The sequence below is a fragment of the Oryctolagus cuniculus genome, chromosome 1, assembly GCF_964237555.1.
Source record: "Oryctolagus cuniculus chromosome 1, mOryCun1.1, whole genome shotgun sequence".
NCBI lineage: Eukaryota > Metazoa > Chordata > Mammalia > Lagomorpha > Leporidae > Oryctolagus > Oryctolagus cuniculus.
Genome location: NC_091432.1, coordinates 64,383,982 through 64,402,530, shown reverse-complemented (window position 1 = coordinate 64,402,530; position 18,549 = coordinate 64,383,982). Strand labels below are relative to the sequence as shown.

The 18,549-nt window shown below is 40.2% G+C and overlaps 1 protein-coding gene and 1 pseudogene across 5 annotated transcripts in view; both read left to right on the top strand.

The window, feature by feature from the left end:
* FCHSD2 (FCH and double SH3 domains 2) overlaps positions 1–18,549 on the top strand; it is a 299,407-nt gene that overhangs the window by 118,273 nt on the left and 162,585 nt on the right. For 4 of the 5 annotated variants that reach the window (XM_002708714.5, XM_051851103.2, XM_017344834.3 and 1 more), the window contains one exon: positions 6,674–6,750. The exons of the other annotated variant lie outside the window; for it this stretch is intronic. In XM_002708714.5, the coding sequence (XP_002708760.1) occupies positions 6,674–6,750 (77 nt within the window). The remainder of the gene's footprint in view (positions 1–6,673; positions 6,751–18,549) is intronic. 5 annotated transcript variants of the gene reach the window in all.
* On the top strand, positions 452–2,213 carry LOC138847633 (serine/arginine-rich splicing factor 6-like; annotated as a pseudogene).

Sequence of the window (18,549 nt, the reverse complement as noted above, 5' to 3'; positions counted from 1 at the left end):
TGCAAGCACTTTAGCAGTAATTACATTGAAAAAAGTCACTATCATATAAAATACATGTTTTATTTGTTAAGAAAATAATAGTTGATTCTTTTGTGTACTTGTATCACATCTTACTACTTATTTGACAGTAATCCATGTGTTGTCTGGCATTTTGTGTTGTATATTTTTTATTCCTCTCTACAAATGAGTTATTTGAATTCAATGATCTTATTGGAACCTTCACAAAAATTAATGTATAGTACTTTCTAAGTGTAGAATGAACTTCTGTTACTATTGTTTCATAGCTTAGAATATCCACACATGTTTATTAAAGTGGCAATGGCCAAATTTGAATAAGGAACTTATTTATTATATTTAAGCCACTTGATCATAATTTCAGAAATCTGGTACTTTTTTTTTTCTATTGAGTAAATGAAGATTGTGAACCAGCGAAGTGTTGATCTAACTCAGGATGGCAAAAACACGTAAGATCAGAATTCTAGAATAGAAACAGAAGAATATAGGTGTCATTTCTTCATGCAATTACTAGGTATTATGTATCAACCAAATGCTGGGATCTCTGTTATAGCTTGGGGATATAGAGATTTAAAAGAAGAAAAAAGACCAAGATCCCTCTCTAATAGGGTTTATAGTCAGTGAACACACACATACACAGGTATTTAAAGCGGCCTGTAATAGTGTCCATGGGTTGAGTTAGTAGGATTGTGTGGAGATGCTATCTGGTGAGCTACTTTGTATACAGTGATTGGAAAAGGCCTTTTAGAGAGACACCAAATAAGACTCAGGATGAGACTGTGCCTAGATTGCCTCTATAAATATGGTTTCTCTTTGAAAGGAATCAGAATGCCTTGGAAAACAAGATGATTGCATGTCTGGGATGGGATTTATAGAAGAAAACAAAGAAGTGATAAAATCTGTTGGGGTCATGATATGACACGCAGCTTGAGGGGCACCTACAGAGCATGGGTATAACAACTTGAGCATCAAAAGAGTAGTGACTGTTGCGTGGACTGGGCCACCGCTGCAGTGAGGTGCATGTTGGACTCTCGCTGTCCCGGGCTCACCTGCGGGTCAGCTACCACCAGGTGCCAACCTTGATCAGCCAGCCTTTGGGACTGTGCCGGCCATGGACAAGACTCCTGCACTTGGGAGTCACAGCGTCTGGGAGAGGGACATCAGTGCCTTTTCAGTGGCCATGGCTGCCGCCTCGAGGTAGACCTTGGAAATGTGTCTGGCTGCCTGGAGTTCGAGGATTCCCCCCATGCCAAAGACACAGCTGTTGAATTGATCAACAGGGAGCTCCATGGGCAGCGCTTGATGGTGGAGCGTGGCAGGGGCCATTACAACAGCTCCAGCTGGGGAAGCCGCAGTGCTGGGGGTGGAGACAGCAGTCGGAGAGCCTCTGGTGGAGACAGATGTGGACTGCCTGTTTATGTGGGATACAGGCTAATTGTAGAAAATCCTTTTAGTCGGTGCAGTTGGCAAGATTCAAAAGATTTTATGTGGCAAGCAGGTGAAGTAACTGAGGTGGATGCTCACAGAGAATGCACAAATGAGGTTGTAATTGAATTGTGCTCTTACTGGGACACGAAGTGTGCTGTGGATAAAATGGATAGTACAGAAATAAATGGCAGAAATGTTAGCCTTGTTGAAGATGAGCCCTGAGAGAACCATGGGCGATCTTACCAGGGAAGCAGATCCAGGTCATGGTGTAGAAGACCAGCAGGTAGGAGTTGCAGGAGCATCCGCAGTAGATCTACCTGGAAATATGTTAAAAAGCCACTCCCAATCCAGGTTTCAGAGCAAAGATCCATCACAAGGCAGGAAATGCAGATCAGAGAGCAAACCTAAACCCAAGTCTGATCGGGGCTTCCGTTCACATTCTCGGAGTGGATCTAAGATGCATCTGAGCAGGCCCAAAGCAGACCTCAGTCTTTAGCTCTGTCCCCCAAAGAAAATGGAAAAGGGGACGCAAAGTCAAAATCCAAATCCAGGGCCGGTCTCAGTTCAGTCCACCACTACCTATTCTACCTCGCCACCAAAAAGAGCTTCTTCAAAGTCCTGTTCTAGATCTCATTCGCAGTCAGGGTCTACGTGGAGTTCTGGAGATTATCTCAGAGCTCTCTCCCAAGCACACTGGTACAGAACTCTTTCCTGTTGCTTAGGCAGTTGCTTGTCCGTGTTTGTATCTGTCCTCTTCAACGAGAGGAACCTCCTCTAAACAAGGACACACAGACATTTGATTTATGGACAAATTTGATGAAAATTGAGGTTCTAAAATGGTGGCATGAAGTCAGAGACCCTCTCCTTTGTAGAATTAACATAACTTTGATTTTGTAGTTTTTGAGCTAAAATAATTTTTGTAAAGATTAAGGTCAATTAGATTTTTAGAAAGTATTTCTATAGGATCTAGTGCAGGGATGTTTGCTTTATTTTTTAAGCAAACCCTTCATATATATATATATATATATATATATATATAAGCAAATCCTTTATATATATTGCTTTTTAAGCAAACCCTTTATATATATGTGTGTGTATGTGTGTGTGTGTGTGTATATATATATATATGTATGTATGTATTTTAATTTGAAAGAGTTACAGAGCAAGGTAGAGACAGAGAGAGAGAGAGAGAGAGAGAGAGAGAGAGGTTTCCTATCCGCAAATTGACTCCCCAAATGGCTGCAATGGCTGGAGCTGAGCTGATCTAAAGTCAGGAGCCAAGAGCTTCTTCCAAATCTTCCATCTACTGGTTCACTCCCCAGATGGCTGCAACGGCCAGAGCTGCGCCAATCTGAAGCCAGGAACCAGGAGCTTCTTCCGGGTCTCCCATGTAGGTATAGGGGCCCAAGGACTTGGGCCATTTTCTACTGCTTTCCCAAGCCATAGTAGAGAGCTGGATGGGAAGAGGAGCAACCGGTACTAGAACCAGCACCCATATGGGATCCCGGCACTTCAGGCTGGGGCTTTAACCCGCTGAGCCACAGTGCTGGCTCCTGTTTTTTTATTTTTTATTTTTTAAATTTATTTATTTATTTATTTGAAAGGCAGTGTTACAGAGAGAGGGGGGGAGAGGTGTCTTCCATCCACTGGTTCACTCCCCAGATGACTGCAATGGCTGGATCTGAAGCCAGGAGCCAGGAGTTTCTTCCAGGTCTCCCACGTGGGTGCAGGGGCCCAAGGACTTGGGCCATCTTCTGCTGCTTTCCCAGGCCATAGGAGAGCCAGATCGGAAGAGGAGTAGCTTAGACACAAACCGGCACCCATACGGGATGCTGGCACTGCAGGCTGGGGCTTTAACCCATTGCTCCACAGCGCCGGCCCTTTACTTGTTTTTAAGTTAACTATTTCAAGCTTTGGATACTTATGGCTTTAGAGGGAGAATCCAATTTTCAATTATACTGGCTTTTAATAATGCTTGAATTATGAAAGATTTAAATAAATGTTTGCTACCAAAAGAGAATAGTGTCTGCAATTAATTATAAAACATTATTTAAAATAAAAAGTTCATAATGTTACTGTAAAAATTCAATGTGCATCTTTGGGCCAGAACTAGACAAATATTTATCCTATATTTACTCTAAGAGCTCTACTTCAGGATAACAAAATAGTCCAGGAAGGGTGGTTCTTTATAGAATTTTAGGTAATACATTTAGAAGGAATAATAAACTGTTATACCCTAATGAAATAAAATGAAGTGAAATACCTAGGCAGTGTAAATTGTAACAGTTCCCTCTATATACTACTGAATGTTTTTTGTTAGGATATTTAAAATCCAGTTAAAAAGTGAGGGAGATAAGAATTCGGCAAATAGGAATGGAAGTGATGCTAACATAGTTCATGCAATGGGAGCAGTATGACAGGAAGCAGAAGTGAAGAAATATTGTGCATATTCAGGGAAGACTTAGGGATTGGGCTCCCTAAAGTATGGTATTTTCAGTGGAAATGTTTTTGGAATGTAGTTGTGTATGAGTCCCCAGAATGCTCGGTGCCTGGAAACAGTGAAGCCAAGCAAATCGCCAAGTTCAATAGGAATTTGAGATTCAACAGTGCTTTACCATGAGGCTGGCACTGTGGCTTATCATGTAAAGCCACTGCCTGCAGTGCCAGCATCACATATGGGTGCTGGTTTGAGTCCCGGCTGCTCCTCTTCCCATCCAGCTTGCTGCTATGGCCTGGGAAAGCAGTAGAAGATGGCCCAAGTCCTTTGGCCCTTGCACCCCTGTGGGAGACCCAGAAGAAACTCCTGGCTCCTGGCTTCAGATTGACCCAGCTCTAGGCATTGCGGCCAATTGGGGAGTGAACCAGTGGATAGAAGATCTTTCTCTCTGTGTGCCTCTGCCTCTCTGTAATTCTGCCTTTCAAATAAAATAAATAAATCTTTAAAAAAAAAAAAACAAACAGTACTTCACCACAGTTACTGTCACCTTTTGAGTTGTTAAAATAATGGTAGAGTTATGCAACAATGGATTAAATTAAGACAAATTGTTTGACAGCAGAACTTAGCAGAAAGGTACGAAGTGTAGAGTGAAACATCGATTTTAATTGAGCAACCTTTGCTGAAAGCAGAGAATCTATTAACGTGATCGCTCTTTAGTTCAGCATTGTGAACTAAACTGTTCTTAAAGTTGTGGGCACCGTGGCTCACTTGGTTAATCCTCCGCGTGAGGTGCCAGCATCCCATATGGGTACAGGGTTCTAGTCCCGGTTGCTCCTCTTTCAGTCCAGCTCTCTGCTGTGGCCTGGGAGGGCAGTGGAGGATGGCCCGAGTGCTTGGTCTCCTGCACCCACATGGGAGACCAGGAGGAGGCACCTGGCTCCTGGCTTTGGGTCGGTGCAGTGCCAGCCATAGTGGCCATTTGGGGAATGAACCAATGGAAGGAAGACCTTTCTCTCTGTCTCTCTCTACCTGTCAAGTTAAAAAAAAAAAAAAAAAAGAAAGTTTTGGGTTTAGAAATGAATATTCCGATACTAATGACTTCTGTATTCATTACACTGAGATAATCTATATTCTTATATAAAAGTTATATAATTAGAAATGTTTTCATCTGAAGTGACTTTTGCCATGGTGTTATTCTAAAAGAGAAGACCAGGGCTGATGTTGTGATGTAGGAGGTAAAGCTGCCACCTGCAGTACTGGCATCACATATGGACACTGGTTCAAGTCCTGTCTGTTCCACTTCTGATCCAACTCTCTGCTGTGACCTGGGAAAGCAATGAAAGATGGCTTAAGTGTTTGTGCCCCTGTACCCGCATCAGAGACCTGGCTAAAGCTCCAGGCTGCTGACTTTGGATCAGCCCAGCTCTGGCTATTGTGGCCCTTTGGGGAGTGAACCAGAGAATGAAGAACTTTTCTCTTAGTCTTTCCCTTTCTCTGTGGTTCTACTTCAAATAAATGAATAAGTTCTTAAGAATAACAGAAAAAAATTGCTAGAGGGATTGGCATTTTGGCATGATGAATAAAGCCTCCTCTGTGATGCCTTCATCCCATAGGGGTGCCCATTTGAGTCCCAGCTGTTGCTCCACTTTTTTTTTTAAAGGCAAGATACATTTACATCTTCTCCACTTTCCTCTGTAAATCATTTTATTTATTAATTTTTTTAAAAAAGATTTATTTACTTATTTGAAAGGCAGAGTTACAGAGAAGCAGAGGCAGAAAGAGATCTTCCGTCCACTGGTTCACTCCCCAAATGGCCACAATGGCTGGAGCTGGGCAGTCTGAAGCCAGAAGCCAGGAACTTCTTCTGGGTCTCCAACAGGAGTGCAGGGGCCCAAGCACTTGGGCCAACTTTTACTGCTCTCCCAGGCCATAGCAGAGAGCTGGATTGAAAGTGGAGAAGTCGAGTCTTGAACTGGCGCCCATATGGTATGCCAGCGCTGCAGGTGGTGGCTTTACCCGCTACACCACAGTGCCAGACCCTGCTTCACTTCTGATCCATCTCCCTGATAAGGTACCTGGGAAAAGTAGCGGAAAGTGGACCAAGTCCTTGGGCTCCTGTATCTGCCTGGGAAATGAGGAAGACGCTGCAGGTTCCTGGCTTCGGGATTGGCCCAGCTCTGGCTGTTGTGGGCATTTGGGGAGTGAACCAGCAGGTGGAAGATTCATTCTCTCTCGCTCTCCTTTCTGACTGTGCATTTCGAATAAATAATCTTTTTTTGAAAATTACTAGAATGGAGCAGTATCAAATTTTATTTATGAATTTTACACATCAGTGTATATTTTATCTGCTCCAGATTGAATATTTTTTCCCTCTTTGTGTATGGAAGTTTGGCTGCTGGGAATCAGAATGCAGTGCATGCCGTAGCTAGGGAGTAGTGGAAGACTGAGCTGTCAGACTGCGTAGTCAGAGCTCTGTGCAAGACAGACAGTTGTGCTCCTGTTAACGTGTTGGAGGTAGTTTGTGTTTATGGCAAGTCAAGTAGTTCAGTGACGTGAAGTGCGTACCAATTTTGATATAAGGTTCTCTGAACCTCATCCTGACCTGCTTCCTAAAGATAGAGACAAGAGAGGATTGTACCTGAAAGTAGGTGCTAGAGTTCTACTATTTATCACTGTTCTTATGCATTAAATTTGCACTTGGGAAAATGGGACTTTCTATATATTTTAAGGAACAGAGCTCCCTTTATGACACAGTACTTATTTTAGAAAACATGTATATGTTTGTTCTAACAGGGTATGCAGAAGCTGGCTAGTCAGTACCTGAAGAGAGATTGGCCTGGAATAAAAGCTGATGATCGGAATGACTACAGGTAACTCATTAAGTCATTTTTGCCCATGTTCTTTAAAAATGGCTTTACTAAAAACCATTTCACATTATCAATAATGTAGCATTCCAGATTTTGAAAGAGTTTCTTTCCTTTGCCCAGGTTTTTAGATATAATTTCAAAATTACAAAAAAGTTTAATATTCCTTAACATATGTGGAGACTCTATATAAAAAAGTCATTTTCATGGTTTAAGTCAAATTTATATTTGTTTAATTAATACTCACATATGGAATTTAAAGAAGGTAGGTGACAATAGAACACAAATTGATTTCTTATTGACCTATAATGAAATGTATTACTCTGACAAATAATGAAAAAAATGTTCTTTCATGATCATTCATTCTTCATTTAAAATAAATTTTAAACTTGAGGGGCTGGCGCTGTGGCATAGTAGGTAAAGCCACCAGCTGCAGGGCCAGCATCCCATATGGGCACCAGTTCGAGTCCCAGCTACTCCACTTCTGATCCAGCTCTCTGCTATGGGCTGGGAAAGCAGTAGAAGATGGCCCAAGTCCTTGGGCCCCTGTACCCGCTTGGGAGACCCTGAGGAAGCTCCTAGCTCCTGGCTTCAGATTGACGCAGTTCTGGCCGTTGCAGCCATCTGGGGAGTGAACCAGTAGATGGAAGACCTTTCTCTCTCTCTCTCTGCCTTTTCTTCTTTTTCTGTGTAACTCTGCCTTTCAATTTTTTTTAACTTGAAAGGGGATTTTTTTTAAAACTAAGGGTCAGAAAGAGCTTCCTTCATAGCACAGTACTTATTTTAGAACTATGAGAGAGAGAGAGAGAGAGAGAGAAAGAGAGAGAGAGAGAGAAACTGTGTGTACAAGTATACCTCTAAAAGTTCATGGAAAATGTAATTTAAAAATAAATTTGTTTTGATGCAGAAAATTTTGAAATCCATGCATAGTTATTTTGTAATATTCATTTTCCATGTTCTTTTGGAAGATCCATCATATAACCAGGATATCCAGAAGTTAGCCAGTTAATATCCCACATATGAATTTTATATCCCACATATGAATTTTAAAGAAGATTGATGACAGTGGAATACAAAATCTGTCCTTGTTGACTTGTGGATATCTCAAAAGTGTAATCTTTTTTTAGAATTTGTTGTCTTTTGAGGTTAATTTGGAAGAATTTATTGCTTTATTTTTTTGTGCCCAGCACTGTCTTTACTGTTGGGGGACCCATAAGTCAGAGTCCTCACAGCTTGCAGCCTGGTTGCAGTTATGACTAATACCCATGCAACAATAGCAGAGAATCCAGGGAAATTAAGAATTCAGTATTGAGTGTGTGGTTTGGAGTCTAAATATGAAAGCAAGCTGCTGAATTTTCAGTGAAAACTGGCATCATCAGAGACTCTCTGAAGAATGTGGCAATGATGGGGCCGGCGCCGTGGTGCAGTGGGTTAATTCTCTGCCTGCGGCACTGGCATCCCATATGGGCACAGGTTCTAGTCCTGGTTGCCTTTCTTCCAATCCAGCTCCTGCTGTGGCCTGGGATAGCAGTGTAGGATGGCCCAAGTGCTTGAGCCCTGCACCCACATGGGAGACCAGAAAGAAACACCTGGCTCCTGGCTTTGAATCAGTGCAGCTCCGGCCGTTGCAGCCGTTTGGGGAGTGAACCAGCGGAAGCAAGACCTTTCTCTCTGTCTCTCCCTCTCACTGTCTTTGGCTCTACTTCTCAGATAAATAAATAAAATCTTAAAAAAAAAAAAAAAAAAGAATGCGGCAATGAGGCTACAAAACTAGAAGATAAGAAAAACTAATAATTCTTCACAGTGGCAGGCTTTAACACTGGGGGTAGATAATAGCTATAAATATTAAAATAGTGTAATTTCATTATAGAATATTAAAGCAAAACAGGAAATAAAAATAGAGATTTTTCTTTTTTGGTTAAGATTTATTTATTTATTCTAAAAGAGAGGGAGAGACAGAGATCTTCTCTCTGCTGTTTGGCCCTCCAAATGGCCACAATAGCTACATCTGAGCCAGATCCAAGCCAGGAGCCTGGAACCAGGAACTCCACCCTGGTCTCCCATATGGGTGTCAGGGACTTAATCACTTGGGCTATCTTTCACTGCCTTCCCTGGGCACATTAACAAGAAGCTGGATTGGAAGTGGGACAGTTGGGACTCAAACTGGCTTTCCAGTATGGGATGCCTGCATTGCAAGTGGTGGCTTAACCTAATGTACCACAGCACTCGCCCTATGTCTTCTTATTGCCATTTTGGTATCTATAGTTCAGCCATGGGAGAAAAAAAAAAAAGAGATGAAGTTCTCAGCAAAAGACAAGTAGAATAAAATCCTCAAGGTGAGAGGGAGCATGAGACATTAGGTATTAGCTGGTTTGAGGAAATCAACCTGTTGAAGGAAGAGATTTTGGGAGGAGGGGACAAAGAAGGACTGTGACTTACAAATAAGGTATATTTCAAGTTTGTTTAAAATTCTGTATTTGGCAGTGGAGATGCCTTCATGCTATGTTTCCAGACTGCTTTTTAATCAGGACAACACTTGAAAGATATTATTGTGCCTCTAAAGGGTGTATTTGGGGGCTAGGTCCTTTTTTGAACCCTGGATAATAATAATTTCAGATTAATACATTATAGGCATAAATCATGTAGCTTTCACATTCAAGTATATTTTCACAAAAAAAGTTTATGTTCTTCCTTATTTGGTACCTGAGGAATGACAGGAATTAGTTTTTAACAAAGACAGGGTTTTTTTTCCCTTCACCATTGTATTAGTTTTAATATAGACCTGATATGGTCTGAGTCATTTATCTTTTCTAGTAGAAAAACAGTGACTTAAAGATCAGAACACTTTCATACCAAATAACTTAAGTAGATTAGAATCTATAGTTTACTTGAAAATCAGTGTTTATAGGTTTGTTGTCTTTTAAGAATGTATCTCTATTCTTGTAGCCTGTGTTTCATTCTGTTTCAATAACCCTAAATTGATTTTTTACAAGTATGTTTTCTAATGGGTTTTTTATTTAGAGAATGAACTTTGTTAATAGCCGTTAATGTTTCTTATGGGAGAGAAGATAGTATGAATAGAAAATGTTCTTTGAAGTAAAATTTTGTGTGATATACAGAAGAAACTTTAATTACGTGAGGTAGGTTTTCCTGAATTATACTGGTAGCTCTTTACTTCTGTGGTAAAGAAGTTACAGTAAAATGCCTTTGTTGCCTGATTCAGTGTACTTTTTTTTTCTTAATGGTTTTCTAATACATATATCCTGTCGGGATTGTATTGCTTTCAGCCAAAGGCCATAGTAAAAACTTAGAGAACAAACTTAAATACGGTATAATCTGAATAATAGATTGTAATCTTGGGAACAGATAGGTTAGTATGTGCACAGACTTGGGAAATGGTAGAGGCATAATACTGTAACAAAAGTCATATCTTTAAGTTTATCTTTTGATTATTCTCCTGGCATGTTAGCCAATTTTCCTACTGTAATGGACAGATGGGTCCACTTAATAGAAATAATAGTAGTGTGTATGGAGAACTTGCTGTTTGCCAGGCACTGTGCTGAGCAGTTACACAGATAAACCATTAATTCCACAGAACAGCCTTGTGAGGAATGAATAAAATCTGCATAAAGTGCTAATGTAGTAATACACATTTCATTATGAAGAATGACTAGAAAGAATATGCCCAAGTCAATATTGTGATCAGATGAATGATTACTTAAATCCTGTATTTTAGTTTATGCTGCTTAGAGACACTCCTTAGGAAATGCTACTCAGAATCAGTGTGGTGTTTTGTTTTTTTTAGATATACAGAATTGCTAATTTCTGCTTACAGTCTGATATTTAATATTTGAAACTGCAGTTTCCAGAGTAAGTGGAATAATAACAAACAGGCATTTAGTTTTAATTTTTTTGTCTATGGGAAAAAATAATTTATTAAACTTCTCCATATCTTGTGTGATCCTCATTACAAAGCCCATCATCGTCTTTGCTATTAAGCCATTTACTGACAAAATCCTACACAGCACTGCACAGGTCTTTGCTTTCTGCCTGTAGGACCTGTTTATCTTAGGTAATAGAGCCTATTAACCTAGTTACTAAATTTTCACATTGTTACCATACATGAAATGGCAACATATATTATGCCCAGTGCTTCTGTAGAACTCAGTAAATACTGGTATTACTTTAAATCAGTAATTAAACATTCTATTTGCTCAGCAAAAGTGTTACTCTGTGACTAAAATACCCTATCCCATCATATTTAATGCTTTCTGACATGACATTGGGAATTTGGGGAAATTACCAAATGTAGAGTTGTGTAAAAATTATAGAGAGATGTAACTATTTGTGTTAACTGCATTTGGTACAAAGCAGTGACAGTTAACATATTACTTCTGCTAAAGGTGTTATTTGTATAATGAGTTATCTTTTTATTTATGAAAATAAAAGCAATTTTACTTAAAAAAATTCTGTATTAGGGTTGCAAAAGAAATAGGATAAAAGTGGTAGGTTTCCAGGCTAGCTTTCAAAATTTAATTCTAAAAAGTATTTTAGCCAGCATTTACTAAATATTTAGTGTATGCAGGATACTATGCTATCATCTCCCATGATTATTAAAAAAACCTAGTAAAATAATTATCCTCATCTTTTTTTTTTAATAAAGATTTATTTATTTATTTATTTGAAAGTCCGAGTTATACAGAGAGAGATGGGGAGGCAGAGAGAGAGAGAGAGGTCTTCCATCCTGTGGTTCACTCCCCAATTGGCCACAGTGGCCAGGCTGCGCTGATCCTAAGCCACGAGCCAGGAGCTTCTTCCGGGTCTCCCATGCGGGTGCAGGGGCCTGAGGACCTGGGCCACCCTCCACTGCTTTCCCAGGCCATAGCATAGAGCTGGATGGGAAGTGGAGCAGCTGGGACTCGAACCGGCGCCCATATGGGATGCCGATACTGCAGGCAGCAGCTTTACCTCTACACCAAAGTGCTGGCCCCAGTTATCCTCATTTTATGAATGTAGGTAATATTCCTGCCGTAAAGTCACACAGTTATATAAACATGCTCACTCATTGTTTCTTTATTTGTGAGGTAAATATGAAATATCTGCTGTATGCTAACTGTTAAAGTAGACTTCAGATTAGAGTCTGGAAGATGTGGTGTCCATCCTCTGGAGTCCTGTAAGCAGTTGCTGCAGTTTGTAGGGGTGGAGATGCATCAAGGTCATGGAGGAAAACCTAGGCTTACAGAGCTGAGCCCGAAAGAATGTGTCAGAGTTTGGTAAAAGGGATTCTAAGTAGAATGATACTTCAAAGGCATGGAACATGAGAAAATGGGAATTTTAGGTCCCAGCAAGTGGTTCAGTATGGCTAGTGTGAAGTATGTGGGTTGGAGTACAAGGACATAGAGAATATGTGAATTGATACCATACAGGATTTTGCATATCATAATATAAGGTCTGTCTTTATTTGGAACACACTGGAGGCACTGGAGAGTGTTTATAAGAGGAATGACATGATCAGCTTGAAGGTTGGAGGGCCATGGGGAAGAATTCAGAAAGGATAAAGCTGCAGGAGTACCTCATTATCTCTTACTTGAACCACGACAATTAGAAGTCAGGTTGTAGGGGAGATTTCGGAGATATTTAGGAATCTAAAGGTAGAGTTTTGTTTTATGAATTTGTTAAATTTATTCTATAACAAAGTTCTATCTAAAATAGCTCTTGGAGCTCAGGAGGCACTTGACAAATATTTACTGACTGACTGACGGACTGAGGTAGGAGAAGCAAAAGGGAATTATTATACAGTGATTCTTGGGCTTTTTAATTTATGTGACTGAGTGGAAGGTGGTGCCATTGGGAAAAAAGACAATAGAAAGATCAGGACAGGGGCTGGCGCTGTGGCGCAGCAGGTTAAAGCCCTGGCCTGAAGCACCAGCATCCCATATGGGCACTGGTTCGAGTCCCAGCTGCTCCACTTCCCATCCAGCTCTCTGCTATGGCCCAAGTCCTTGGGTCCCTGCACCCACGTGGGAGACCTGGAAGAAGCTCTTGGCTCCTGGCTTTGGATTAGCACAGCTCCAGCTGTTGCAGCCATCTGGGGAGTGAACCAGCCGATGGAATACCTCTCTCTCTGCCTCTCCTCTCTCTGTAACTCTGACTTTCAAATAAATAAATAAATTAAAAAAAAAAGAAAGAAAGATCAGGACAGAAGGTGAGAATGAAAATACCATATTGTTTTGTTTGTTTATTCAGAATTTATTTTAGTTTTAGTCATTTTAAATTTCACAGTTAGGTTTTTTTGGAATTTCTATTTGTATCAGTACTTAAAAATATTTACCCAGGTAGTCCATCCTCATCCGTTTCCCAAGCTTTTTCCATTCCCATTAATGCTCCTCTTGAGTATTGCTGTAAAAAACGTGTGATCTTTTTTGTTCTTTGTGATTCATACATAATTATATATAGTTTTGCTGTTTTTAACAAAGCTGGAATTATTGTGTATGTGTGTATGTTCCTGTAATACCACACATTTAGCTTAATGAATCTGTTTTAGACAGCCTTTCACATAAGTATCTTCATTCTTATATTTAAAATATTTATTTATATATTTGAAAGGCAGAGTTACACAGAGGCAGAGAGAGAGAGAGAGATCGATTTTTCATCTGCTGGTTCACTCCCCAAATGGCCTCTAAGACCATGGCTGGGACAGGCCGAAGCCAGGAGCTTCCTCTGAACCTCCCACATGGGTGAAGGGGCCCAAGGACTTGGCCCATCCACAGCTGCTTTCCTGGGCACGTTAGTAGGGAGCTGAATCAGAAGTGAAGCAGCTGTTACTCAAACTGGCACCCAAATGGGTTGCCAGGACTGCAGGCAGCAGCTTTACCAGCTGTACCACAACATTCACCCCATTCATTCTTTTTTAATGGCTGCTTTAGTGCCGTAGTATGGACGAACTATAGGTTTTTTTTAAATTTATTTATTTAGAAGGCAGAGCAACACATAGAGATCTTCCACCTTTGATTCATTTTCCAAATGGCCCCAAAAACCAGATCTGAGCCAGGCTGCAGCTGGGAGCCTGGATCTTCATCCTGGTCTCCCACATGAGTGGCAGGGGCCCAAGTACTTGGGCTATATTGCTATATTCAGGTGCCTTTCCAGGTCCATTAGCAGGAAGCAGGATTAGGAGCAGGACAGCCTACATTTGAACAGGGCACTCTGATATAGGATACTCGAGTCTCAAGCAGTGGTTTAACCCACTGTGCCATAACCCTGGCCCAGTGAACTATAGTTTTGTTATCTATTTCCCCTTGATAGTTACCTAGTTTATTACTATTACAAATAATGCTACAATAAATGCCTCTTGTATGTACATAGGTATCACTTTGCATACTGTCAAAGTGTATCTGTAGAGTAAATTCTTAAATGGGGGATGCTGGGTCCAAGGGTTTACACATTCAAAATGTTAATGTTCAAATTGTCCTCTGTAAGTTCTGTTATTGTATTTTATATTTATTCCAATGTGTTTTAAAGTTGCCTCTTATTATATTGTACCAAGAGAGTGCATTTTTAATTGTTTGCCCTTCTGATAATATAGACACCATCTAATGCCCTTTAAACCATTCTGTTTACCTGGAAACTAGATGTCTGTAATAGTACTTTCTCTGGAACTTTTTAAAAAGAAAAAAACCTTTGAGGACAACTTTTCAGTGCTTTCTATGTAAAGGTCTCTGGAAGCTCCCTCAGCTCTCTATTGATTCTTCTAAGCAATCTTATCTATATCCCCATTTTAAAATGTTGTCTATACATTGTTGGTGATCATATATTTTTATTAACTTTTCAACACAGAAAATGAAAGTCAGCTGTCTTAACTCCAGCTTATTTCTAGATCTCATCATCTGTATTTGGAATATTAAGTAGCTGCTTCTCTGCTTGTGATCCGTCCTTTCATAATTCCTTTTGCTACAATGCCATAAACTATCTTTGTGTCCCTGTGAAATAGGCTATCACGCCCCTTTTTGAAAATCTATTGTTTCTCCTTGTCAATAGGTTGAAATTTAAATTTCTTTTTATGACTTGGAGAACCATGAAGAAACCTAACCCCAAATTACTTTCTCTCTTCGTCTCTGGCCATTTCTCCCTCTTTCATGCTTGGGCACCTTAGCTGCAATGGTGGTGCAGTTCTTGTCACAGCTCAACTGGACTGAAATAATCTTCCTTTCCTTTGCTTCTTTTACCTATATATGGACTATCCTCCTTTTTTTTTTTTTAACCACCAAGAACAATACATAAGCATTAAAACATACTTTTCCCTTGTTACCAGTAACCAAATAAATTAACCTTAGATTATCGCATTTTCTAGAGTCTTCTTGAGAAGTTTGCTAGTAGGAGGCTGTATTTCTAGGAAACATGTAAAATTTTGTTTGCAAAATTTTTTTTTACTTTAATTGTAGCTTTGTATGCAGTTGTAACAGACAATATAGGGCCATGAATTTACACAGCCGTTAAAGACACCAGTTACAGTACCCACATTCCATGTTGGATTACCTGGGTTTGATACCTGGCTCTGGCTCCTGGTTCCAGCTTCCTACTAATTCAGACACTAGAAGACAACAGTGATGGTTCAAATAACTGAGTCCCTACCACACCTTCTTGGGAGAGCTGGATTGAGTTCCCATTTCTGGCTTCAGCTCAGACCAGTCCTGGCCATTGAAGGCATTTGGGTAGTGAACCAGTAGATGGGAGTGTGTCTGTCTGTCTGTCTGTCTCTCTCTCTCTCTCCCCATCTTTCCTTTTCTTTGTCTCTCTCTCTGCTTTGCAAATAATTTTTTAGAAAAAGAAAGAAATAAGAAAAAGAAGTACTCTTACATTCTTTACGCTCTTCCTCCTGTTATAACAGCTTTCATGACTGCTGCTGTACTATGACATAGGAGATTGATATTGATGCGGTCCACCAATCTCATTCAGAATTCATTGCTTTTATATGCACTCAATTTGTGTTTATGTATGTGTGTGCCTGTTAGGTTACTCCATGAGTAGATTTGTAGATCACCACATAGTCAAGATGAATTTGTTAGTTTGTTTCTTTAAAAAAAAAATTTATATATTTGAAAGACAGAGTTAGAGAGAAGCAGAGAGAGAGAGAGAGAAAGAGAGAAAGAGAGAGGTCTTTTCTCCACTGGTTCACTCCCCAAATGACAGCAGTGGCCAGAGCTAGGCTGATCCAAAGCCAGGAGCCAGGAGCCAAGAGCCAGGAGCTTCTTCTGGGTCTCCCATGTGAGTGTGGGGGCCCAGGTACTTGGGCTGACTTCTGCTGCTTTCCCAGGCCACAGTAGAGAGCTGGATTGGAAGTGGAGCAGCCAGGACATGAACCAGCACCCATATGGGATGCTGGCACTGCAGGTGGTGGCTTTACCTGCTATGCCACAGTGCCGGTCCCTAGTTTTTTTCTTAATAAGAGATGTTTTCTGGTAACATTTTCTCTATTTTCCAGTGTATTATCCATTAATGAAATAGTATCATGATCTTAGGTTGGTGTAGATGAATATTTTTGTGTTTTATTAGTTGTGATTTCATTAATATGGTAAATGTTAGTAGTTTATCTTTTATATGAAGTTGTAAGGTACATATATTTTAGCTTGGAAAATAAGTTAGTTTAACAAGAAAGACAAAAATAATGGCATAGAATGAGACAAAAATCATGTAGGATATAAAAGACTTTAGACACAGAAATCTTGGTATACCCTTATCAGAGTGAAGAGACTCTTCTTTATTTTTTACATTGTTACTGAGACCAAAAGCAATCTATGTGAGCCGAAGAACAGAGGTTTGGGAGCCAGAGAAATCTCGGTTTGAACTTGGGCTCCAACATTCCCTCCTCCTATAGTAAGTACCATGTCAAAGCTAGGAGCCTGGCACTCCATCTGGGTCTCTTGGATGGACAGAAGTGGCCCAGGTATTTGGGCCATCTTCTGCTGCTTCCCCAGGTGCATAAGCAGGGAACTGGATTGGAAGTAAAGTGATGGGTTCTTGAACCAGCTCTTGTGTGGGATGCTGGCATTGTATGCAGTAGCTTAATCATTACACCCTGATGCTAACCCCTGCTTTAGCCTGTTCTAAGTGCTTAGGATACTACAGTGAATTAAAAAAAAAAAAAAAAGCCTCTGCTTCAAGGAGCATATATTTTCATGAAGGAATACAAATAATAAACAAGTGACTAAATAAACATATATGAATTTTGGTGATAAGGACAGTATGCATAATAAGAACATGGTGTGCTAAGGAGTAGTGGCACTGCAGTTACTGTACTGTGCAGAGCACAGACATAGGGGAACAGGAGCAGAAGCAGAGTGGTCAGTTAACAGACTGTTGCAATAACCAAACCAAAAGATGATCGTGGCCCAAGCAGGGTGGTTGAAAGGAAGAGATAAACTTCCTGAGTTTTTTTATACTCTGTGAGCCTAGCCAATGGGATTTCTTGATGAAACAGATGTGAAATATGAGAAAAAAGGAGGAATCAGTGAATTTGGGTTTTTTGTTTGTTTTTGTTTTTTTGCTTGCTCAGTTAGCAGATTTGTGTAGCTATCAATAGGATGGAATAGATTCCTACAACAGAATTTAGAAAAATAAAAAATTTGTTTTTATGCACATTAGGCCTACTAAATATCCAAAGTGAATATGGTAAATTGGCAGGTGTGGGTTAGGGAAGATGTCTGGGGAGGATAAAAGTTCAAGAATAGTCAGCACATTGGTAGGTTATAATAATGTAAAGAGAGAGGGGCAAAGGTAATGAGGATGTGCGTATGGGAGTGGTTGTAATGAAAGACCATGAAGTCTAGGCTGTGTAAGGAGCTGAGAAGGGAGTTGATATGATGGGTGAGAGACAGTTGAAAGAGGGTATGATCAAATGAATTATGGGTTTTATAGGGGTTAATCCTGGTTGCAATCAGAATCCTGAAGGTAGTGAGTGGAATCAGTGGTTTTTGTCACAGATGAGACAACTGAAATTGGGCCAAAAGCAGAAAGATGGTTAATGATAATGGCAAAGTCCAAGTTGCAACCTTCAGGTTGTTATTTTCTCATTGAATAGCCTTACAAAAATTCACAGCCTCTTTGGGCCTCTATAAACTGGGGACAGTAGTAATCTTACAGAGTTGTGATAAGGATGAAATAATGCCATAAGGGGAGCTGGCATCGTTACACAGCAGGTTAAGCCACTGCTTGGGATGTCTACATCCATATTGGAGTGCTGGTTCATGTCCCAGCCACTCCACTTTTAATGCAGCTCCTTGCTAATGTGCTTGGAAAGCAGCAGATGATGGCTCAAGTGCTGAAGTTCCTGCCACCCATGTAGTTGACCCAGTTGGAGCTCCTGGCTCCTGGCTTCAGCTTGGTGCAGTCCTGGCTGTTGCAGCGATTTGAGGAATAAACTGGTGGATGTTAGATCCCTGTGTATGTTTGTCAGTCTGTCTGTCTCTGTCATACTGGCTTTCAAATAAATAAATATTTTTAAAAAGATGATATAAATGTAAAATATGTAGCACTGTGTCTACCATATGATAGGCCTTTAAAGGAATTTTTTTAGTTCTTTTATGATTTTAAGCCTCATTTCCTAGCTTGAGCAGAGTATCATATACATGCTTGATACTTTTCCTTCAAAATTGATTCATATAAAATAACATATTTTAAAGATTTATCTTATTTATTTTAAAGATTTATTTATTTACTTGAAAGACAGAGTTACAGAGAGAGGTAGAGCCAGAGGGAGAGAGGTCTTCCATTCGCTGGTTCACTCCCCAGATGACCACAACCGGAGCT